The 26,014-nt window shown below is 44.0% G+C and overlaps 1 protein-coding gene across 3 annotated transcripts; it reads right to left on the reverse strand.

Annotated features, from left to right (window-relative positions):
* Positions 1-3,354: 3,354 nt before the first annotated feature.
* Positions 3,355-25,542, reverse strand: ELOVL1 (ELOVL fatty acid elongase 1). Of its 3 annotated transcripts, none has more exons than XM_079980526.1 (8): positions 25,462-25,542; positions 8,435-8,501; positions 8,002-8,192; positions 6,218-6,298; positions 5,925-5,981; positions 5,443-5,548; positions 4,709-4,845; positions 3,355-4,431 (listed from the first exon to the last, which is right to left on the reverse strand). In XM_079980526.1, exons 2-8 carry the CDS (start codon positions 8,478-8,480, stop codon positions 4,186-4,188), a joined length of 864 nt encoding a protein of 287 aa, XP_079836652.1. In that variant the 5' UTR covers positions 8,481-8,501; positions 25,462-25,542; the 3' UTR covers positions 3,355-4,185. The 3 variants fall into 3 exon arrangements, with proteins under 3 accessions (XP_079836652.1, XP_079836651.1, XP_079836653.1); XM_079980525.1 differs by lacking the exon at positions 25,462-25,542 and adding an exon at positions 21,886-22,040; XM_079980527.1 differs by lacking the exon at positions 25,462-25,542 and adding an exon at positions 21,886-22,029 and having other exon boundaries at positions 8,435-8,496.
* Between the last annotated feature and the right edge of the window lie 472 nt (positions 25,543-26,014).

Genomic DNA, 26,014 nt, shown 5'->3' on the forward strand with positions numbered 1-26,014 from the left:
ATAGGATTGGATATTGGAAGGAGGTTGTGCTTCTAGGCCTGGGATGATAGTAACTAAGAATGCCTGTATTTTACTGCAAAAAAGCTGGAGCTGAATTAGTGGAAGGCAGTTTACTACCAGGAACTGAGCTGTGCAGGCAGGCCCTGACAGTGAGGAATGTTTCTGTCTGCCTCATTCCCTTTACAATTTTCCCCCATCCCCAACTATAGACCAAGGAAGTAGATGCATCCATGAAGTTTTAAAGTCCTTGTGCATCTCTCTTTACAGCATATTTTAATACATGTAATCTGTCACTTCCAGCATATAAACAGATGAGATAATGATTAAATCCAGAGGATGGGTTGCAGCTCCATGGTAGAGAATCTGTTTTGCATGCATTGGTGCTGGGTTCAACTGCTGCCATCTCTAGCTAGGGCCTGTCTGAAACCACAGAGAGCCACTGCTGGTCAGTGTATATCAGTGGTTCACAATTGGTGGCATGTGGATGATAAAGGGTCCGCAGCTCCATTCGCATAACAAAAACTACCAGAGATATCAAAATTTTCAATGGTAGGGGGTCCATGACTTGGCTTTTGAAAAACAAGGGATCTGCAGTACTTGGCTAATTGGATATCACTGGTGTAGATAATGGTTTGATTAAAATTGTCACAACTGGGTAGCTTCTTATACTTTAAAAGCTAATTCAGGTGCCCCCTCACAGTGTGATCCTATACACATCAGCTACACACAGCTCTTTTTAAATGGGACTTGCTGCCATAGCCTACCTACAAGCAGGAACACTTGCAGGATATCTGCAACTAAACTTCCTGTTGTATTTTAGGAGGTATATAGTATTTGAAATCTGTAGATTATCTCAAAAGGTTCCTTCTGCCAATGATTCCATGAAATACAGAATGGCTCTCTGTCACAACTTCAGATGGTAAGAGAAGCTAACATCAGTAACGGGAATTTGCTTCTGCGGCCTTATCTAAATTGGGATGGACAGCAGTCTCTTGGTCTGTGTCTGAGATATGAAAACTAGGGCTTGTGTATATTATTGACTAATTAAAATAGGTAACCACATTGACCCCTACAGATGCTCTTTGTCATGGAGAACTCGTTACCTGTAATGAAGGAATAGTACAGGAGTAGTGACTGTTGCTGTTATGACCTGGAATGGGCAGACTTAAGTCAGAACTTGTGTTCCAAATTCTGGCTTGGTAGAAAGTCTGAGCCACACAGGCTGCTGTGGTTAGTAGAACTTAAATGTTCTAGATAAAAGGCAACATCAAATAATTGTTGGTTCAGCTGTACTGCTGCCTTCCAGTTAAACTCATCTGGCCAAATTGGGACTGCAGTTAAAACTGAGGATGTTTTATTAAACTTCACTAAGAGGAAGACTTTTTGCAAACGAAACAGTTGTTATAATATATAAATATATAATATATAAAACTAGTGCTTTGTTCCTAAACAAAGTGCCTGATCCTAAACAAGACTTGAAGCAACTACTCAAGTTTGGAGTGGCTGTTCTAAAACAACTAGAGAAGCATGGCGCTTCCATAAGGACTATTAACAAGAAGACATACTATCCAAAATGTTTACACTTGTCAAATTTGAATAAGCTGCTGTGAGCACTTGTGTCAAGATAGGATACATATGTTGAGCAGTAAATGCTGTTGCCTGTTCAGTAGGGAGCACATGAGAACAGCCTATTGTTTTTAATCATAAGACCACGGAGCTCATTTTCCCATATTTGCGAATAGACTGGGCAAGGCCAAACAGTTCCAATAGAAAGCCATACAGGTAAAGTCTCATTTGGAATACACTGTCCCATCTTCATTTCATTAAAGTAAAGGGAACCCTGACCGTTAGGTGTAGTCGTGGACGACTCTGGGGTTGCGGCGCTCATCTCGCTTTACTGGCCAAGGGAGCCGGCGTACAGCTTCCAGGTCATGTGGTCAGCATGACTAAGCCGCTTCTGGCGAACCAGAGCAGCGCACAGAAACGGTGTTTACCTTCCTGCTGGAGCGGTACCTATTTATCTACTTGCACTGCATGCTTTCGAACTGCTAGGCTGGCAGGAGCAGGGACCAAGCAACGGGAGCTCACCCCATCGCGGGGATTCGAACCGCCGACCTTCTGCTCAGCAAGCCGTAGGCTCTGTGGTTTAACCCACAGCGCCACCCATGTCCCTCCTTCATTTCATTACTCCTGCATCATTAGTAACCAGGTGTTAAACCATAGCAAAAGAATAGCAAGAACAGGCATGCATAGTAGAATAAGCATCTTTTACTATTGCTGAGTAGTATATCCCTAAATTCCCTTGCATCATAATAAAATACTAATTCAGAACAGTGGTGTAAATGTAGAATGCTGTCATAAGCATTAGTTGAAAGTTTCTCACACATGCACTGAAGGAAGGAGGCAGGACACAGCAAGGGATCAGCAGTGGAGAGATTTAAGTGTTACAAAACCTTGTAATTCAATCTAACAATAAACTTTGCTTAAAAGTTTTTAAAACAGGACCATCCTATCTGAAAACTGGCTAAAATAGCTGGTGGTAAAAGCTGTAGTAGTACATCTAGCATTGCTTATGGCACATAATCCAGGTTATGTATTAGTCTAGCCCTAGCACTGAGGTAGAGAGAGACACTTACGTAACCAAGTCACTCTAACAAGATTTATTCCAACAAAATATGCATTCTGTCATGCCTTGGATTATTCTATCCAGCAACACTTGTAGCCACATTTAGCACTATCTATAGGATACTGCACAGATCAAAGATCTGCCATTGTTGGCCAATTCTAACACAGGCCTATTTTGGGTGTGACACACAGTAGCAACAGCAGTGCCACTTTTCAGACTACAGACAAATAGCACCGAGGAATAGGGCTTCTTCAGGCACAGGATATTTCACAGCAGCTGGAGCTTGGGCAAGAACATAAATCAGTAAAAAACAGAAAGGCAGCTGGCCTAAAACTTTCCATGTAAGGAAAGGAGAATATGCATTCAGCATGGCAGGGAGAAAAGAAAGGAGCCTAGGAAACAAATGCACAAAACCTTTGAGCAAAGTTAGCTTTGCTCAAGTCGTGGTCCTCTAGCAGAAGTCACCTGAGGCATGACACTACACTGGGCAAGCCAGAACGTGGCCACTACAATACTTCATAGGTTTTTGATCTGAATTTTTCAGTTATCCCCACTCCTTAAACTAACCCCAACTAAGGCACAAGGTGACTGAAGGGGAGCACCTTATTGGAACTGAATGTCAACATCTGTTTTATAGTCAATATGGCCCATGGAAATGTTTGTTCTTCTCACCCAAGCCTGACCAGTCATGGGTCCAAAGCCTTGAAATCAAGAACAAGAATCACTACTCTCTTTCTGTCCATTTATTTCTGTGAATACAAGGGAGAAACTCAGGTAGAAGGGAGGCACCTCTCCTGAGTCCTCCCCAAGGCTTAGAATACAGGGAGCGTCTGCTCCTTGGAGCAGATCCAGTAATAATAATAAAAAGGCACACAGAGCAACAGCATGCAAGCTGGAAAAAGGTCCTTCTCCCTGGGCTTCAGTGCAGCAAAAGTATCTGTGGTCATCAACCCATGGGGAGCAAGAGCCCAGAGTTATTGCTAAGGTTGTGGGATCAGAGCAACCAAAAACTGGGGAGTTATGTGGAGGGATGAACACTGAGGCCAGCCAAGGCAGCAAGAATGAAGCCCTTGGCCTATAGCACCCCACCTGCATACAGAGCAGGAATAGATCTCTCTGGGGGAGTCAGACCCACAGCAACAAGGGACCACTCACATTCAAGTATGAATGGCAGGGCTCCAATGGGGTAAAGAGAATGAACAGCGGGCAACACAAACTTAGGGAAAGCAGAGGAACAAAATTCCCACCTGGATCACATGGAGTACATAGAACTAAATGGAAAGGTGTGTCCCATCTGGCAGAGTTCTGCTTTGGTCCAGCTCTGGAGGGAGCCCAGCCCAGGGCAGACACAGGCACTTTGAAGACCTTAGGCTAAAACCAGCACCAACAGCCCAAGCAGCCTCTCTCCCCTGGGACAGCTGAAGGCCAGGTGTGAGGGATACAGAGCAGTTGGGAAGGTGGCTTGGAACTGCAAGACAACAGTCTTTAGGCACTTGGTCTTGCTAATGGGCCCAGACATGGGTTCGGTTGGTCCGAGACACCTTGATCCCACCCACCTCCTAGTTGGCTTTGGCTTTGCCGTTAGAAATGGCACCATTCTCATGAAAGCCATTCTGCTGAGGTTGTGTCAGGACCTTGGGCAGACGCTTGCCTCTGGTGTACGAATGGTACCAGAAGTTGGAGAAGAGGAGGAAGAAGATAACGCCGTAAATCCAGATGAGGTGGATGAAGATTGGGTACTGGTAGTCACAGCTGGGCATGAAGTAGTACTGGGAGACGTGGATGGAGACGAGCACAAACTGCAACTGTGAGTGGAGGCAAGAGAAAGTTATGGAGTAAAGAAGGCAGCTATATCCCGTTCCCCTACCCACAGGAGGAAATAGACAGCCCTAGGGACAGGTAGTTCAAGCTGGGAGAGGGAGAACACAGAAAGTCTAGCACAGGAAACAATTGCTAAATAAGTTCCTGTAGCTCTTGCCAAGAGAAAGGAAATAAGTCAGACCAATGTCCCAGGCTGGTTGTACCATCCAAAGTTGGGAGTTGTTGGCATGAGTGGCCTGGTCCTTTCCCTTTCCTACTCACCAGTTGAATGGCAGTGATGTGCTTCTTCCACCACAGGTACTTTTGATAGGCAGGCCCTGCAGCTGACAGCGCATAGTAAAAGTACATCACCACATGTACTATCGAGTTCACTAAAGCATGAAATGAGCCCATTCCTCCTGCAGGCCAACAAATAAGAGAAAGATTAAATTCAAATGGTAAAGGAAGAGCTGAGATATGACCAAGTCCTACATACATATAGCAAGACCAGAAAGGAATTATTCTGGAACATCAGGGACCACGAATATGGTGGTTATGGTGGTAATAGAGTAAAAGAAGTCAGAAATGTTTGTTATTGTTGTCTTTGTGGGGCTTTTTTTTTTGGGGGGGGGGGGTCCTAATCATCTCCAGTTAGTATTCTGTGAAATGCTATTTTGAAGTGCCCACGACAAATTTAGATTTCCAAATGAGCCCCCAGGCCCCAAAAAGTTGAGAACCTTTGATATAAAAATTATACAATATTAACTTTTACCATTCTAAAATCTCTGTACTTTATTCCAAAAGTTAAAAATTCATCACCATCATCTTTCACCATGCAGAGACTCAAGGTGGCTTACAGATAAAATAGAAACAGCTAAAAGCATAGATAGGCCCATTAAAAATCAATTAAATGTTAACAGAATTTACACACACACACACACACACACACACAGAGAGAGAGAGAGAGAGAGAGAGAGAGAGAGAGAGAGAGAATACATGCCTTCCCTAAATCTCACCTGGGCCAAATTTGGCACCCCACCACCAGCTCCAGGGAAGCACTGAATGGTGGAACACATGCAGGAAGGTCACCTGTTCATTCTTCTTTCTTAGGATGAAGATCACCTGGAAGCAAGAGATTAGAGTGAGATGGGCTTTTCATTTTGGCCAGTGGGCCATTACTCCAGAATGTATAAAAGAGAGGAAGCACCATTGCAGACTCCAAATAGTGACAATCCAATCATCTTCAGTGAGCTAATAAATATCAACTGTACATACTGTAAGAAAATGAACAAAAACCACCCTATCCCAATGAAATACCTACTAGTGTTAGTAGAATATAAACGTTAGTCACCATTAATTTGCACAAATGATCCATGTCAGAATAAGTAGGCCTGTCTGACCACATCTGGTAAGTGTTGTTAAGGCCAATACAAATGTGTAGCCATACCCATTTCTGCTCCAAACAAGATACTGTAGGCCTCAAAAAACAAGCACTTACTGTGTCAAGCAGTTCAATGTACTTGGAGATGATGAAGACCCAGGCTACATGGACCATCTACCAAGAAAGAGCAATGTCAGAAATCCTAGTCATCAAAACATAAAGCTCCACCCTACTTTTCTAGCCTCATTTTTTTCTTCCTTCTGAATCCCCATTTCTCCTCTTGAAGTAATCCCACCACAGAATTGCAACATTTGCCAAGCTTGTGCCTACATTAAAAAAGCAATAAGAACACTCTCACACATGGGGGGATGTGAGACAAGATATGGGGTTGAAAGAATGAAAGAACTTACCCGAAGGGCCATGGGATTCTGGGATTGGTCCACAGGGTCACACCTCCAAGTGTAACCAGTCAACCAGCCTGACATAAGGAACTGCAACAAGGAGCCACCATTCAGATACTTCTCAATGATACTACATTCACCAGCTCAGCTTTGTAAACATACCCACAAAAATTACAAGCCTAAAATTTTTGTTACTAGTTTTATAAGAGGCTAATCAGCTACGTTTCCATGCTCACTGAAGAGAAAGAGACGCTTCTTCTCTATGGTCAACATTAAAATGCAGGCAACTATCCTATTAGCAGGAAAATTAAAATAAAATAAATAAAAGTAGCTTGCTATCAAACAGGCTGGAGGAGGACAGACAAAGCTGAGGGACAAGCTTTCCTTCCTTAGCAGCCACCAGCAGTCCATTCATTCATCTGCATAGAACTCTTAGGTCACCAATGGCTACCAAGCTAGTGCCGAAATGGAAGGTTGTACAAGGAACATGTCATACAGCTTCTCTGCCATGCAAATCTCTCTTCTAGGCACTTCTATGAGCAACCATTGGAACAAAACCCTGTGGAATTTTCAGCTGTCACAGCAATCCAAATCCCTTTTGCGCTGTGTTGTGTGTGCGCATACTGGAGCGGTGTCCCTTCATCCAGGGCTGCCAGCCTCCATAAGCCACCACCTGCAGAGTAACACCAGTGTCACTGCTGGCATAGCGTTCCTCTTTCTGCCCATTGAATGGGCAGGCAGAAGGGCTGCTGGCAGCAGTCTACAGAAAGCCCCCAAACAAGGCTTTGCAGGGATGGTGCTGGGACAGCCCTGCCCCTATCATGTGCTAATAGCACTGGGCCCAATCCGGGTCTGATTGCTGCACCAGCTCCATGCTGCCACAATACCCCACCCCAACTTCTGTTGCAGCCACCATGCTCAACAATTAGGTGGATGGGGTGCTAGCTCTGCTTCTTCAATAATCCCCACCTGGTTAGGTGGTGTTGTAAATAACTAACTCTGATGTAATTCTGCATACTGACTTATATATACATACACTTTATCTCCCCATATTTATAGTTTTAAAAATCAGCTTATGTATGTAGTTTTGTCCAGCAATGCCCTTGTACATCCAGCTGCTACAATGCAAGTCCAATAGACTTAATTTGTAACTTAACACTTTTAAAGAAGAGGCACTTCTTAAGATAATTCTCCTGACTATTGACCTGAGCAGGTAATGCTACCCCTGCCAGCTTTAAGAAAATGGAATACCAGTAAGAATGATGCACTCCATCACATAAACACTGACAGAGAAAACATATTTACTGGGAAGGGGTTGTGCAATTCCCAAGTCACATGTATGTACCATTCTGTATAAAAGGCTACAATGGAGACACTAGACAACTGTTGCACGATTATGGCCAGCTGATATATTTAAGTAAATTACAGCTAGTAGAAACTTGTACATTGTCTGTTAAGCATAGCCTTGCTACACTTCTAGGTCATCATGTGAACAATTCCTGATAGGAAGAGTGAAAGAGTTTATTCATGGAAATTAGCATCCTCATAAAAAAACCACACCCTGCATGAACATTAACACCTTAATGTAACCAGACCAAAGGCCCATTGCACAAATGGTTTCCGTTATCAGGATCCATTAGGTGCATCCCACCCCAAAACCTCTTAACCCCATAAAGCTTTACATATGCCAGGGTAGGAAGGAGTTTGAAACAGACACTGGGGATGCACCACAAGCAGTAACGGCCACATCCCACCAATGGCTGCTAGAGCTAATCTATCTAGGAGATACTTACCTCATAGACTATGTAGAGCGACAGTGCTACCATGGAGGAGTTATAGACAATCATGAACTTCCTGAGGTTCAGAGGTTTCCGGTTGGCCATGATGCGTGGCCCCAATGACAGTACAAAGTAGATATAACCCAACAAGATGCCCGTCATAGGAAAAGGTGAGCCCATAAGTGGATACGAAGAAATCCGTGGGTCTGAAGGGAAAAGTGAACTGTTCAGAGGTATGCACTGTGCCCAACAACACTCCCTCTGTTATTTTATCAGCAGCCCTATGCATCTAGGGCAGGATAAGTTAAGTGTTTGAGTCACACCGGGACCCTCAAGCTTTTGTTTAACCTGGGGCAGGGGAGGTAGCATCTGTAAGGCAGCCAGAAAGTTGACTACTTCTCTTCTTGAGGCCCCAGTGGGTCACTTTGGCTGAGTAAGCCAAACTCACCTGCTTTCTTTATGAAGTCTTGATACATGTTCACCAGTGAGTCCATGGTAACAGTAGTTCAGCTGTTCTGCACAAGAAAGAAAGAGTGAGTCACACCAATAGTACTTGAATTATCTGCAGGTCCAGTCATGCAATGCTTCAATAGCACTGCTCCCCATCCTGCACAGAACTGTCAACTATTTTAATGAAGTAAGCAATCCAATCACTTCCTCTCAGAATCTTCCAACTGCCAACTTGGCCCTCCTCATATGACCAGCTACAGAGCTGAAAAATGAGAGATCACATGATCCTAAACACTTCTTGCTATTAGGCAGTATGATTTTGGGAATTCTGTGCCTCTTGAGCTCTGCACAAAAAGCATTTGCAGGAAAATGCATGCCTATACAGATATAGGAATAAACTGTTTAATCAGGCACAAGCATCTCTCTATAACAGCCACTCTTCCCCATCCTACAATTGTAGTTTAGAATCACTCCAAGCACATGCTGTACAAGTCACAAGCACATCCCCAATAATGCTCTGCATGAACTGCAGCACAATGCACCTCCCCCCACTCGGTGCAAAATGACAGGCAGCCCTGGATTACCCAAGAAAAAGGAAACGCCTTTTTCAAAATGTTCTTTCACCAGCAGGCACAGAACAAACTTCTCTGAAGTCGTAGATTAGGAAAGCAACACACATGCCAACTAGACTCAAATGGTGAAGGCCAGTTCTGTCATAGAAGCCCTACTTGCCCAGCTTTTAAAAGATTTTAAGGAATTGGCTTGTTGTGCCGATTCACAGAACATCCTCTTGCTTCTGGCCCCATGTAAAAGATGCTCGATTCCTGCACCCCAAGATGGCTACAGGATATTTGCATGGCCAACAGCGCAGCCTCAGCAAAACCCATGTATCAGGTTGCAGAAGATCACATCTGTTATTTCAATTCAGGTCCACTAACACATATGCACACACAAAGCTTGTTGCCCCTAAAGTCTGGAGTAGGTTTAAAGACAGCAAGGAAAGTTTAATGGTCTAACTACAGAAACTCTAAAAAGTTGAAAGTAGTACAACTGATTGTATGAAAAAAGGAAGGTGATTGCCAAGAACAACTGTCCATGCCTGCATCATACAAGGGACTGCAAATTGGAGAGTTCAAAGAACAATTTAAAATAAAAGTGAATAAAGAATAAAAGAAACAAATGTAGGATTATCAAACAGCAATAGCACCTAGAGATTTTTAAAGGTTTTCATTAGAACTTCAGGCTCACTCTTCGCTTTGATGTACCCCCACCAAAGAGGAAAAGAAAGGTTGAATGTTTGCCTCTTGAAATTCCATTAGACCCTCTGATCTGCTTATTAGACCCCTATAACCATACAAAATCCAGATTCTACATATGATAATCACTGCAGGATTATTGCTGTCAAAGCTTGGAAAAATACCCATAAACCAAGTGAACAATCTATTGTTAGAAAGATATATGAATAGTTAAAGACTGATTAAATTAACAATAATTGTAAAGACTTCCTTCTCTATTGCAAAGGAGGCCTGCAGACAGAGGGGGAGGCTCCTCACCAGTGTAGTGTGGCACAGCTCCACTACCATTCCAGCAGTAGGAAGGTCAGAAATTAGGGGGCGGGGGGGAGTTGGGGAGAGACTTCAGACACCGAATCCCAGGCCTTCTCATTTCCCTGATGTAAAGCCAGAGTTACCTCAGCTTCTCCCATTGAAGTCAATAGGGAGAGAAAAGAAATCAAGAGCTCCTCCCACCCCACTTTCCACAGTGTTCGTAGTAAGCTGTCAGGGAATTAAAGGCAATAGTTTTTCCACCATGGACTCCCCACCCTGCCTAACAGAATCAGTGTATGAAGAAGTCAAGCTTATAAGCAGAATAAATGGAAAAGTTAACCCAGGAAGGGCAGTAGCCAACCAGGAACACTCATGTTTACAAGGGGATCATAATAATTTATTTGTTTGTTTAGTCAAATATAAAATGATTGAATGATGCTAGATTTGATTAATCATCTCTAGCCATATTTTCCTATAGTTTCCAAGTTACACCCACAGATGTTCAAGCAGCTAGGGTTCGGTATCTTTTGCTTCTTCAATCCTATACAAATAGTCCAACCAAAGACTCAGGGGGCAAGAAGCAAGTGCTGCAGGAAGTCCAAAAGATACTGACAAGCCTCATAAGCGGGGTCAATAAATTAAGAAAAACTCTAATCAGGTCCTGAAAAATATGTCTCTCTCCCACTTTGCTAACTGACCCAAGTTTGAAAGGTGCTACGAAGGCCTAACACATGCCTGGTAAAAACCTAGCTAATCCCCATAATCTTACTAGGTTTACCAAGAGTAAGCCCCAGACACTGCTGCTAGTGCAGGAAGAGGGAAATAGTACTAAAGTGCACAAAAACCCATCATACAACAGGCATAGCAAGGGAATTAGGGATAACAACATTCTGAGGTAGCTGACCCATTGTTCCTTGCAGAAGCTGAGAGCTAGTGAGCAGGAAAAGCCCAGAGGTAAGAGAAACACATCCCAACAAGCCACAGATTCTACTCTTCACTCCCCTTAAATTGGGAAATCAACCAGGAAGATGAAAGAAAAGCCCTTAATTGCAGCACAGGTAGAATAATTGTGGTAAGCAAACCATGCCTGATATTGGTAGTTGTTCTTTCCAATCTCCAACATGATAGTTGATACTCTAATAGCTGGAAAATGTAGCCAGAGAGGATGGACAAGGAGTTGCAGAGGTGCCTAAGGGGCATTTCTGAATATATTACCCTTACACATCATCTACATGGTTACAATTCAGCACAACCACCTTTATGAGAACCAGGAAGTTCACAGAGCAAAAAGGTCCTGGCTATTGTAGAATATGACTCTTGCCTAGGCAATCTAAGTATTCCTCTGAGCACCTGAAGCACACCTCTCAGTACAGTGGTACCTCGGGTTAAGAACTTAATTCGTTCTGGAGGTCCGCTCTTAACCTGAAACTGTTCTTAACCTGAGGTACCACTTTAGCTAATGGGGCCTCCCGCTGCTGCTGCGCCACCCCTGCCCGATTTCTGTTCTCATCTTGAAGCAAAATTCTTAACCTGAGGTACTATTTCTGGGTTAGCGGAGTCTGTAACCTGAAGCGTCTGTAACTCAAGGTACCACTGTATTGTATTTCCCAGAGACAGGAGGTCACAACAACTACCCAGGCACAGTATATGGGCATTCCAAACTATAATCATTTAAAGCATTCCTCTCTCCACAGAGGCTTGCATATGACTGTGATAAGGCAGACTCTGCCCCCAGGCATACAATCCAAAAGAAGCTGTGACACTAAGCGCTCACCCAGGGCAGGATGATTTGAATATATTACGCCAATCCTGGCATGACTGCACAGGCTGCCAGTGAATTTCCAGGCCCAGTTTCCAGTGAGTTTGAAAGTGCTGGTTTTGACCTACAGTATAAAGTCTTAAACGGTTCAGGACATCAATGCCTCTACAACTGCCTCTCTCTATATGAACTCACCCAGACCCTGAGATCATAATTCAGGGCCCTTCTTTGTGTGCCTACTCCATGAGAGGTCTGGAGGGAGGCAACATAGACCTTTTCTGCAGTGACTCTCCCATCCATGGAATATTCTCCCAAGGGAAAGCATTCCTCTTCTCCCAGTTCTTTGACTAATTAAATTATACAGTCATACCTCAGGTTACAGACGCTTCAGGTTGCGCTTTTTCGGGTTACGGACCGCCGAAACCCAGAAGTACCGGAACGGGTTACTTCCAGGTTATGGCAGTCGCGCATGCGCAGAAGCGCTAAATTGTGTTTTGCACATGCGCAGAAGCACCAAATTGCAACCCGTGTGCATGCAGACGTACCACTGTGGGTTGTGGACGTGCATCCCGCACAGATCACTGTATAAGGCCTTTTAAACTATGGGGGCAGGGTTATTGTTTTTGTTTGTTACTATGTTACGTATTTTTCTGTTTTTATATTGTAAACTGCCCTGTGATTCTCTGAAGAAGGGTGGTATAGAAAATTAATAAATAAATAAAGGAAGAGAGACTAGAAGAGAAGAGATGAAAAATTCAAGCACCACTTCTTAGTTTTTTTAATTACCAGTCAGAATGGAAAGCTTTCAAGAAGAGGAACCAAACACTGCTTATATCTCAGTAGTGAATGAATAGACCTTGAAGTACCTTTTAACTTTCTCTCTTTGATGAAATGGGCACTGCTCATTAATATGTTAAAATAGCTAGGTTTTCCTATGCCTTGATGATCATATGATTGAAGGTTAAGTCCCAAGTCTGGCAGGCCCTAAGCATAGCACCAAGGCTTGCCAAATCAGCAATGCACAGAAATGATGCAGGAATTGCTGTTTTTCCTCTATCCTATATTGGCCCAACCTGCTCAGCCTGTTTGGGAGAAGGAGTGAATTCAGCTCGGCACCTGCTCACACAGCAGCAGCCCAGCCCCACAGTAGCCTTAAGAGCAACTGTTTTGTATAGTCAGACAGAAAATACAGCACAGTCTTCCTTATCCCTTGAGTAAATGGGAAAATGCAGGGAGGACTGCAAAAATCTCAGAAACCCGTTACCATACAAAATATGACCATATTGTATTGTCCAAGTACCATCCACCTCTGTCCACTGCATAACAAAGTTATCAGGTCAGACTGGAAGGACAGCCAAGGTAGGAATCTGCCCCAACTGCATTCTGGCAGGTTGCTGTGAGGGGTCTTAAAACAGATTCCCAACCAGGGCCTAGGGGAGAGAAGTGCTTCAGTTGAGATAATCCTCCTACTCAGTAAAAAAAACGAGGTTCTCAAAAACAAAAAAACAAAAAAACAAAGCAAGTGAGATGATCAAAGAGCAAGGGTCAGGACACCATCAAGGAGGATAGGAATCATCCCTCTGAGCTGTGACTACAAATGAAAGGGATCATGGCTATAATTCAACAGGAATTATATCCACCATGTGCTTCCCAGTGGGAATCCATAGAGATTAACTAGACACACACATTGGGATTAAGTTCATTTGTGTCTCTACTTGTACTGCTGCAAATTTTCATATGTGGATTCCAGCTCCACCCACCTCTGCAAACAGGGGCCTGGCAACTCTCTGATACATCCTGTCAGGCCCATAGCTTTGTTGCATCTCCAACCCACAGACGTTCCATAGCCAACAACACAAAGCCCTGCACCCACATTAGTGTCTTGTATAGAAGTGTTGTGCCTGGTACTGCCACCCACATGGGAGCAGGGAGGAATCTCTCAATAGCATATTGATGCAGAGATGGGGGAGGGAACTGGAATGCTCCTATGATTGGCCTGCCAAGGGGCTGCACAAATATCCAGAGCAATAGGGAAAAGGCAGCCCTGGAAAAGCAACACTGACACAGAGAGGTGTCAAAAGCCCACATATTATTCCTATAAATCCTAATGATCAATCTGGTCACTAAACACACGTCTGCCATTGAACAAGCCCAATCATATATCCAAAAGGCTGATACTTCTGTTTAATAGCATTTCTTAGAATAAGCCCTTAAGAGACTTCCCTTAGTTCTCTAATGTGTTGCAGGCTGTGTTAAAAATCCAAACAGGCTATAGAAAGGGGCCAGAACAGGTCCAGACAGCCATAGTAAACTACAAAAATACTTGAAGGTCAAAAGATAACTGCAGTGGCCATTTGGGAGGCCTGAAGGTTACAAGGCAGGAGTATGTGTGGCTCAGTTGTCTATTCAAGCCACATGCCCCTTTGAGATTTAACATGCCACTACAGTGGACCCTCTGGATATGAATTTAATTCGTTCCAAGGGTCCGTACGCACCCCGAAAAATCCGTATCCAGAGACACTGCTTCTGTGCACATGCGCAGCGCGATAGAGCGCTTCTGCACATGGGCGAGCGGCAAAACCCGGAAAAATACTTCCAGATTTGCCGCTTTCGCAACCCGAAGTTTATGTTGCTCGAGAGTAACATAACCCAAGGGTCTACTGTACTTATTAGCAAGCCATGGCTCCCCACTATGTACACCAAAGGAGGCAGACGAACCTTATGGCATTGGAAATATACACCTCCTTAAGCAGCTATCTGGCTCATATTTGTGGTTCCCAAATAGACACACTCAGGAAACAAGCCTACAAAAATTTATTTACGAAGGAGACAGAAATGCATTTACTGAAGACTTTCCAGACACCAATTTCTCATACAACTCTCCCAATCTTCTTATTTCTCTGACCCAACAGATTTACATCTCAAGGCTCAGGAAGTCATCCTAACCTCAAAACGTAACATATCCTATGGGAATCTTGAACTAAAATTAAAGTTTATATATTTACTAAATAAATCAAAATTACTTCCAATGGAGGCCACCATTCAGCACTCCTGGGTCACACCATGCATTTCCTTCACCATTTTCAGGCATGACTTTCCCTCTCCAGCCTGGTCATTATAATTTTGGCTAGTATTCACAGCCTTTTAGGAATAGGATACTATTATTTTGTATTCTCCAACTCAGTGAAAAGTTGCAAGGTCACACCTAAAGGAAAGTTATTGTTCTCATCAATTGTCAGGGGGAATTCCCAAGCACAAACAGGAATAAGTAGCACTGGCTCTACCAGCAGAAGCCAATCAAGGTTGCTTTCACCTCAAGAGTCCACTAGTTCTCCACCTTGATATGGCAGCCACTTGTAACTATACTCACTCTCCTCCTCCCAGCTAAAACTCATGGACAATGTCATTAATTAAAGTCACATGCGTTTCCCGGGTGATAATCCAGGCTTGGTTTAGACAGAGATCTTGCCTGCCCTAAGGCAAAATTATTCAGAGAAACTAACTGCTGCTGAGCAGTTCAAACTCTTATAGCCTTGAGAGCCAAGCTGTACGCAAATAAGGCTCTCTACTTAATAATGTTTCAGATAAGGAGAGAGAACAGGCAAATGCCACAAAACATGCCTCTTTCCCTCCATACACAGATATCCATTATGGAAGGGATGGGGAATCTGCAGTCCTCCAGTGCTGCAGGTAGGAAGCAGACTAGCTAGAATACTGTAGGCAGATGAAAGTTAACACACATCCAAAGTCAAACTCATTATAGACCTCCAGGTGAAATAAAGTAGGCCCATGACTCAGGGGTAGCCTCTGATGGGATGCTCTTGTAACATGAATCATCCATGAGTCTGCTTGATGAGAATGCATGATCATGGTAACCAGGCCCCAAAGCCACATATTAAGGTTGCCATATGTCCTCTTTTTCCAGGACACATACTCTTTTATGGGTATGTAAAATGAGAGCCATCACAGCGATCGATAGTTAAAAGTAGAAGTCAGTAATGTGTCCCCTTTTTTGATCTTCAAAATATGGCAAGCCTAATAGCAGACGGGAGAGAGAAAAATCCCAGCCATCAATAAATTTTACACTAGCACAGAGAAAATATATTTTCGAGTCCTGCTTCCTAGTGTCCCCAGTCATGTTATGTTTCTTCTAGATAGCAATGCAGACATGGGCAGTAGCAAGACTGGCCCTAGACCAAATGGCACCACAGGAGCAACTCTGGCGCCTTTCCTCCTTATTCATTCATACCTTTCTATTGCATATGTAGCTCATTTCATAACTTTAAAGTATACTTTGCAGGCATAAATTAGTCTCTAAAAAGATGCTAGAATCTGTAAATCATATTCATGTCATATGAACCATTTACTATTTGTTTCAGCCAGTGTTAAAAACTAAAGATACATAAGCTAGGTGCCTAAGTGGCTCCTTAAACCAAGCTTGTTTCACCTGTACACTGCTACTTTAATTTTATATACATAATTTTACCCACCCAGCCTCAATTTAATCAGTTTCACCAGAGACTGCAGGTAGGGTGGGGACAGCAAATGGTGGCGGCCAAGTTAGATTGATACCTACGTGGTTGTTATTAGTGGTACTAAACATTAGATGAACCAGGGAAAGATTTGTGAATAATAATTATTTTAAATGCAAGCTTGATTTTGATTTAACTTCTCTTCCCAGCAGCAAAATTTGTTAATATGGCGCCCTGAGCAAGGACAAAATTTGGTCCCCCCACCCCATATTTCATATTTCCACAATAATTCCTTCTGGTACAGTTGCTTTTTTAATGAATCTTCTCAGTTAAGTACCCATATAAATAAATGTATTGCTATTAATATTATATTGTGCCCCCCTTGGCTTGGTGCCTTGTGCAGGGGAACTACATGCACTACTCTAAATCCAGTGCAGCTCTTTACACAGAATTGGAGTTATGCTTCTCTGACCCAAGTACAGTGGTACCTCTAATTATGAACTTAATTCGTTCCGGAGGTCCGTTCTTAACCTGAAACTGTTCTTAATCTGAGGTACCACTTTAGCTAATGGGGCCTCCTGCTGCCACTGCACAATTTCTGTTCTGATCCTAAGGTAAAGTTCTTAACCCAATGTACTACTTCCGGGTTAACGGAGTCTGTAACCCAAAGTGTTTGTAACCCGAGGTGTTTGTAACCCAAGGTACCACTGTAAGGTGTTGGTCCAGCATGGCAGTGTGCCAGTAACAGCAGCATTTCCCACAAGTACATTCCATGCACTCACCTAGAACACTGAAGACAGGCAAGGCAGAAAGCCAATAAGGAAAGAATTGCCACGTCTGGAAGGAAGCTGCTACAGACACGTAGAGATAAAACCTATACCATACATGCAACACCAAACCAGCCTAGCTATGTAGCTAGCTGTGTTCTATTGTGAATCAGGGTGAGTGGCAGAAAGTCTAGTAACCCAAAAAAGATAACATATTCAGTGTGACATTTATAAGTACACAGCAAGTCATAATAAAGTCAATGGTAGGGTTTATATTACTGTACTTTGGATTTAGACATATTGTCTCTAATTGGCCTGGTGCAGTTACTGATATAATCACATTTTCATTTTTCTTGACAAATTAGGAAGAGGTCTCCTTCAAGTCTTTAAATTCTGGCAGGTCATTACAAGAATTCTGTAACTAAGAAACACTGTCCAATTTTTAAATTTTTGCTGCTCCCTCCTAGTTTCTTTTAGATTGTAAGCCTGAGGGCAGAGACTGTTTGGTCACTTCTAAACTACTATCCAGGGAGTCTTTTTTTTATTACTAACATGCAATATAAGACTGCTTTACATAAATAATTACTATCTACATAGTACAGTGGACCCTCAGGTTACGTTACCTTTGGGTAACAGCCAGAAACAAACCTAGAATCATATAACTGAAGCGTTGGAAGGTACACCAAGCGTCATCTAGTCCAGGCATAGGCAAACTTGGCCCTCCAGATGCTTTGGGACTACAACTCCCATTATCCCTAGCTAACAGGACCAGTGGTCAGGGATGATGGGAGTTGTAGTCCCAAAGCATCTGGAGGGCCATGTTTGCCTATGCCTGTTCTGGTCCAACCCCTTGTGTTGCAGGAACAGAGTTTGGGCTCACAGGTAGGGTTTGAAGTAAGCTCTTCTCCCACTGAAAGCCTCCCAGAGGTGTTGGGAAAGGTGTTGGGAAAGGCTGTAGGTCAGTGATATTGAGCAACTGCTTTGCATGCCAACTCCACCCAAGTGGTTCAAATCTCTACTCACTTCACTGGGTACTATTGGGTGAGTCACCATCTCTTAGCCTAACCAACCCTGCAGGGTTTTGTGAGAGTTAAAATGAGGACTATGCATACCACCTTGAGCTCCTCAGAGGAAAAGATGGGCTATAAATCAATAAAATTTATTGTTTTATTCAATAAAATTTAAGTGTTGATGCTGCACCCACCTGTCTCATTCATACAGCACATTGTTCAAATGTGCCCATGAAACAATCCAGGGTGCCCGCCTAAATCAGTGTCTTGAGTTAAGGTGCCCTGGGTGGCAAACAAGTGGATGCCTCAGAATTGCTGCAGGCCACTAAGTTTACCAGCCAGTGTGTATGCATTTTATGAAATAATTAAAGGGGGGTGGGACTGCTAGGTGGTTTTGGAGGATTAGGAGGAAAAAATACATAGGATGCTCCCTCCTGAGTCAGACTACTGGTCCATCTAGCTCAGTACTGTCTACACTGACTGGCAGCAGCTCCTCAAGGCTTCAGATAGGGGCCTACCTGGAGATGCTGCCAGAGGTTGAATCTGGGACCTTCTGCATGCAAAGCAGATGCTCTCCCACTGAGCTATGGCTCCTCCCTTAAAAATAATGCAAGATGCTGGTTCTCATGGCTTTTAATTAAAGGCTGGTTTAAATAGGGACACAGAAAGCTGCCTAATGCCTTATATATAGGATGAGCTCTACTGAGTCAGACACATTAATCCATCTAGCTCAGGAGTGTCAACACTGACAGGCAGCAATGGTTCTCCAGTTTCAGGCAAGGAGGGTGACACCTCTAGCCCTACCTGGACTGAACTTGGCACCATCTGGAAGCAGCTACTCTGCCAGGGAGCAACTTCCCTTCCCAAAAAATCAAAGCTCCACCAGACAGGGAGAAAACAGACAGCCTAGCAGGGCTCAGCAGCTCTCCTGGATGGGGGCAAGACATGGCGAAGAGGGTGGCCTAATGATGACACCTTTCTCTTCCAATTAGTATACAGGGTCTCCAACACCAGGCAGGGGTTATACCGTATTTACTCAGATCTAATGCACCATCGAATCTAATGCACACCTCATTTTTCAGAACCTTGAAATCATAAAAAGTACTTGCTGGCAAATGTAAATGAGTCATCTAATCTAATACACACCTTAATTTTCGCAACATAATTTGGCCAACGAAGTTGAGCATTAGATTCAAGTAAATACGGTATTTTTACAGTGTATGCTAGGATAAAACATTTTAAGATATGCAATCACAAAGCTTGCTTTTGAAATTCAACTCCAATCTAACAAGAGTTGCACATGTAGGCAGATCAGGGAGCTTGCATGCATTCTTCTAAACTAGATGCAACATGTTGTCTTGCACATCTTTCTCAAAAAAAATTTATCATCAAAAAGCACCTGTCTGGTGCTTTTAAATGCCTACAGCTGCTTGGTAGCCACTGAAGAAGCCATCAGCCTTCCCCTGCAGATGTAAGAGGAAAGGGCTTGCTCAGCAGAGCATACATTTTGCATGCAAAATGTCTCAGGTCCAATTCCTGAAATCTCCAAGTAGGATTGAAGCTCTGAAAAGCCATTGTCAGTCAGTGTAGTGAACTAGATGGACCTATGTTCCTATTAACTCGTGGCCTTTCCTTGCCAGAAGATCTAAGGCCTATACCCTGTGACACTCTAGAAGGGTTTAACAGGGGACAACCATTTATTTAACTGTGCATTTAAGTGGAATGGAGATCTTTTGTGTGTGTGTGTGTGTGTGTGTGTGTGTGCACGCAAGCGCGCACACACACAAAAAATCACTGCTGTCTTCTCTCATCTTCAGTCTTTTGTTGGACAACAAAAGAGGTTTAAAGACACTCTCAATGCAAATCTTTAAAAATGTAGCATAAGCACTAATAACTGGGAAACACTGGTCTGCGAGTTCTCCAGTTGGAGAACAGCCTTTACCAAAGGTGTCATGAACTTTGAAGAAGCACAAACTCAGGGCAAAACCGAGAAACGAGCTAAGAGGAAGGCAAATTTGGCAAACCCTCACCATGATTGCCTCCCACCCGGAAACCTATGTCCCCATTGTGGAAGGATGTGTGGATCCAGAATTTTCCTCCAGTCACTTACAGACTCACTGTAAGACTGTGTTCATGGAAGACAATCTTACTCAGCTACAAGGGGTCACCAAAGAAGAAGACATCTTCAGTATTCCTATTTTGCAAGTATAGGGCCTGTTTGGAGCAGATGCTACTTGGCATGCACTAACTGAGCAAAAAAAGAGCTACCAGAGCCAGGGTTAACAGTCCACTATTTCTCTACTTACTACAAGGTATCCACTAACTACTTTTCATTGTGTTTTAAATAATAGTTACAGGGAATGATGTAAGAGAGTAAGACACAAGATCTCAGGTGTTGCAGGACACAGCAGGAACGTTTTTAAGCTATAAGGCAGGAAAAACTGTTATGCCTAAAAATAAGTTTGATTTTTTTTTTAAAAAAAAGTCATGATTTTGAACATGTTAAAAATCAAAATTGCCAAGATTCTTAGAAGGTTGATGCTGGCACCTAATCTTTCAAGCCAAGATGGCATCCAAGGCACCAAGCTACTGAGTGACATCACACTGTGCGCCTGTGGCGTGACTTGTCAGATCTATGAAAAGTAACTAAAAGCAGTTAGTACAGTAATCTCCTGGGTTTGAAAGATCTTCAGAATGCAATGTTTTGCTGCATAAACAAAAATACTGTAAAAGCTTATTTAATCCTGTTACGCTTAATTCTTTGGAACAAGGCTTGGGTGGAGGCTGTATAGGGTAACTAGAAAACTACTCCATTGGAAGTAAGGGGCAGGGAAGGGGATGGTCACAAGTTATACCCATCATTTATCTTCCTCTCCTAAGTGAATGAGGGCTGTAAACTGCTCTACCTACACCTTATTCTTATTTCTATCCCAAATTTATGTAATTAGCTACATAGTACAGTTTGTGCAACAGGATCACTTGAGGGGATGGATTTGTGGCGCAACTGGTTTCTCTTACAGAATCAGCTTAATTTCATTCTTTGCAGGTGCAACTAGTTCCATCATCTCTGGAAGCAAATTTGACAGCAAAGCACAAAAGCTAAAAGGATAGACAAGTGTTTAAGAGAGAAGAAGCAGAAGTGACATAGAGATCAGCTAAATTCAGCTACAGGCACCCCTAACAGAAGTCTCGATTCCCACATTAACTTGCCTCGCCACTTTCAGTTTCTGCGCTTTTTAGTTAAGCTAAAACCTCACCCTTCAGAGGCATCCGAAGCCTCGCTCAAACCTCGAGGCGACGTAAAGGCCTCCTTTTGGCCCCTACCACAGTAACCGACCCCAAGGTTTAGCCTTCCGCAAAAACGAGCGCGGAGCCCCTCGAAACTACCCTGCAGCGCTTACATCCCTCTCGCCGCTGAGGCTTGGCGGCCGCTCCTGGGAAAAATTATTTCCCCTCCTCGTTCCACCCCGAAGGCAGGCGCTGCTGTCTCTGGGGAAAGGCGGGAGGGAAGCTTCCTTGGCCCACGGCCGGGGGAGCTAAGCAAGCGGCGCTCCTGCCTCTCTTGAGGCCCAGGAGTTACTCCTGTCAAAAGTTGCCGAGACGCCCTGCGCGGCCTCTGTCAGGCGCCGCTAACCAAAAGGAAGGAAGCCGCTTTCCCCGTCGGCTCTGCGAAACCGCAAAGAAAAGGGCTGCCGGACGCGGCTCTCTGCCGTCCCGACGCCTGGCAGGCGAAGCGCCGGGGCCCGAGCTAACAGGGCGTGGCTGGCTGGCAGGCAACGGAGGAAGGCAGAAGCGCGTGAAGCCGGATACCGGTCCCCGGCGCCTTCGGGACTCGGGAGATGCCCCCTCAGCGCCCTCCCTCAGCCTCCGTCGGAGAGCGGCCCGACGACTCACCCGCCTGAGGACGAGGAAAGAACCGGCGCGTCCCTGAGAGCTGCTTGCACGGCTACTATTTCCTCCTCTGAAGACCCGCTTCGGAGTCACCCCAGAGTTAAAGGGGGCCGCCCCGAGCGCTCCGCTGCCGGTGATTGGCAGAGCGGCGCTGACTACAAGCTACCTCACTGAGGAGGAGCCAGTCGTCTTGCTCGCCCCGTAGGAAGGCGCGCTCGCCGGGTAGAGAGGCCGCCAAGCTGGAGGGCGGAGGTGGTTGGTTGGGGGGGGGAGGGAGGGGGCTGTGAGGCCTCCCTCTCGCCCTCGGATTTGGCTGCAGGCGCTCCCCGAGGGCCAGACTGTGCTTAGTGCACTTGTTGCAGAACTACTGAGCGCAGCTGGCAGGGCTGCTCCTCCTGCACCCGCCGCACCCGCTTCAAGGTCTTGAAGACCTCTGCCGCTCCGTCCTTGTGCATGTTTACTCGCTTCCTTGGGGCGAGAGCTACGCTAGGTGTGACGCACGCTACTAACTCAAGTGACTCGATTTGTTTTTTGTTTTTTTTTAAATAAATGTCAGGAAGGAAACGGAGGACTCTTAGAGCAGGGCGGCAAAAGAGGAGCGATTACCCCCGCCCCGCCCTGCCACCAGGCCGTGGTCTTCTCTCGGTAGAGAAGCTTTCTTTGGCAACATTTACTCCCACTAAAATGAGAGGCCCCAGCTATTTCCAGCTTCTGAGGCTCCTAAGCCTTCATAAAAAATAAAACATGAAGAAAACAAAAGAAGGCAAACACCCCCCCCCCAAGAAGCGACACGATTTGATTTATTATTATTATTAATCAGTAACACTTTTCTAGATGAGATGTTTTGTGCCACATCGTACCAAAACGTGATACAAGTTATGAAACTTTTTAAAATGCCTAAAAATCATCAAGGGTCTAAATCTGAGGAGCCCTGTTGAGCTCTAAGTCCGTAGGACCCCCTCTGATCAGCCATGATCTGGAAGGAGCTTGCTAAGAAGTCCTGGGATATTATTTTTTTTTTAAAGGAATATTTTCATCATTATTTTAACTATTCAATTTTTTACCCCGCCTTTCCATCTCTAAAGAATATCCAGGGCAGTCAACATTAATACTTTAAGAATAAGTTTGATGAATCAACCAAGTGAAAAACAGTAGCACTGCCCCAAATATTTGTTGTTGTTTAGTCGCGTCCGACTCTTCATGACCCAATGGACCAGAGCACACCAGGCACTCCTGTATTCGTCCCAATTATACCTACACACAAACCATTTATTGGCAAAGTGAAAAACCTGCAAGAACAAAAACATCTTCAAAGAATAATATCAAGGAGAAGGGCTAGTCAGATCTCATTGGGCAGAGAGTTCTACCAGCTGGGTATTTGCAATGAAAAAGACCCTTTCACACATATCAACTGTCAATCTACACAGGAAATGTCCAGTAGATTCCACAAAACTTACTTCAATAATTTGGCCAGTTAGAGGCACAGGAAAAAGAATCAAACAGCCTGTGTCTGACATTTACAGATGCAAGTTCCAGCTTCCACATGAAGTATATGTTGACAGGTAATGTTCAATTTGGGACGCAGGTGGCGTTGTGGGTTAAACTACAGAGCCTAGGACTTGCTGATCAGAAGGTCTGCAGTTCGAATCCCCGCGATGGAGTGAGCTCCTGTTGCTGGTTCCCTGCTCCTGCCAACCTAGCAGTTCGAAAGCATGTCAAAGTGCAAGTAGATAAATAGGTACCGCTCCGGCAGGAGGGTAAACGGCATTTCCGTGTGCTCCTCTGGTTCGACAGAAGCGGCTTAGTCATTCTGGCCACATGACCCGGAAGCTGTACACCGGCTTCCTCGGCCAATAAAGCGAGATGAGAGCCGCAACCCTAGAGTCGGTCACGACTGGACCTAATGGTCAGGGGTCCCTTTACCTTTTTAATGTTCCGTTTAAAAACATAGTTGACTCTGCAGTTGCTGAAAATACACAACTTGATTGCAAATTTCTTTGCACTCATCTCTTTACGGGCCCAATGATGTTTCAATCCTCCCGTACAATATTGTTAATAGGAACACCATAGAAATAGAATGTTGCAGAGCCTCCTTATAATCAAAACATGATAGCACAACAATGGAACTAATATTACAACAAAATAAGATCACATATTGGAGTATAAAAGGAAAAGGTAAAACCATTATCCAGCTAAAATAAACAAAAAAGAGTAGACAATCTTTTTGGCTTTGAGGGCCACATGCTTTTGTATACTGGGAACCATTCATTCACATCTACATGAAAGAACAATTTCGCCTACATTGGGAACTCTGCACTGCTTGATAGACCGCACAGAAAGCAGCCAGGGCTGCATACGGCCTGCAGGTTGGCCAAATGTGAGCTAAAGACCAAAAACAATCATGCAGCAGAGTGAAAAATAATCAGCTGATTAGGTCAAAGTCCTGCCAGAAGAACAATGTATACTAGTGAAAAGCCATTAGAGGGGTTTAAATGCGCCTCCAGGAAGACAACCCTTAGCACATTCCTAAGAAATTTACCTAAGATGGTGGGATGCAGAGAAGATCTTAATATATGGGCAGGTTTATATTGGAGAGGATGGTTCTCCAAGTAACCTGGTCCTAAGCCACTTAGGACTTTAAAGGTAATTAGTACTTTGAACTGTTCCGAAAACAAATATTTTGTATTTTAATGTGGTGAACCGCCCTGTGATCTTCAAAGGAAGGGCGGTTTCCAAATTTAATAAAATGAATAAATAAAAGAGATCCCACACATGGGTTCCCTTTTGAATGTTAAAGTTGAAACATCATTTATGCATCACGTTGTCAGCATTTGCTGCACCAAAAGCCACACTAAGTGGGGCACTTGGCTGATCATTCTCACCCTGTAAGGTAAACAATGCATAGTTATAGTTATAAATTTTGAAGATTGAACTCATCTTCCAACTTATATGATGAAAATATTGACTATCCTCCACTACCACCCCATATTAACCACAAGCAAGTAGGCATAAAGCAGATCTAACAATAAAGATACATTGTCCTGCTAAATCGTGAAGATAACCGTACCATACTTCTGAAACTGATAAGATATCGAACAAGTGATTGATAAAACTCACTACTTGGCAGGACAGTACAAACAACTAGTGATAACGTCCACACTGGTACTACTTGGTAAATGATTATTTATATTCACTCACTATTTATTCTGAAGGCAATCTCAACAAAACACCATGTGAGTATACAAAGTTGTAAGTGGGACGGGGGAGGAGAGGGGGAGAGGTTAAATATGCTCTCTGTTCCTGTTTTTGATAATGCAAATAATAATAAACACATTTTAAAAAGTGAATAAACACCATGTGGGTAAACTGCCGGTCTCTGTCATAAATCCAGGGAACAACATAATTGACCCCTACATTCGGACACAGTCCCAGGGTCTGGGTTGCACAAGAGCAGGATTAAACTAACCAGCTTTCACACTGACACAATTCAGGATGCTATCTCCTCTGTCACATATATTCTGACATTATGGACAAGAACTGAAAACTATAAACATATTCTCATTTATCACTGTCACCAACCTTTTTTGGATCTGGGAACACATATGGAATTTGAAAAAGATGCCAACAATGCCAGTCACAAAATGGCTGCTGCCAGGGGGTGTTGCCTAACACAAAATGGCTGCCACTCCAAAAGAATAGAAAAAGAAAAGCTTCAGGAACATAAAATGGTTCAAATGAAGAAAATCTATTCAATTGTGTTGTTGCATACAATAAAAGTTTGAAAAAAATATTGGTTATTATGTTGCCTATTGCTGGTGTGCTGCTATAGATTAAAAGGTAAAGGTACCCCTGCCCAAACGGGCCAGTCTTGACAGACTCTGGGGTTGTGCGCCCATCTCACTTAAGAGGCCAGGGGCCAGCGCTGTCCGGAGACACTTCCGGGTCACGTGGCCAGCGTGACATCGCTGCTCTGGCCAGAGCCAGAGCCGCACACGGAAACGCCGTTTACCTTCCCGCTGGTAAGCGGTCCCTATTTATCTACTTGCACCCGGAGGTGCTTTCGAACTGCTAGGTTGGCAGGCGCTGGGACCGAGCAGCGGGAGCGCACCCCGCCGCAGGGATTCGAACCGCC

The sequence above is a fragment of the Podarcis cretensis genome, assembly GCF_951804945.1.
Source record: "Podarcis cretensis genome assembly, chromosome: 6".
In the NCBI taxonomy this organism is placed as follows: domain Eukaryota; kingdom Metazoa; phylum Chordata; class Lepidosauria; order Squamata; family Lacertidae; genus Podarcis; species Podarcis cretensis.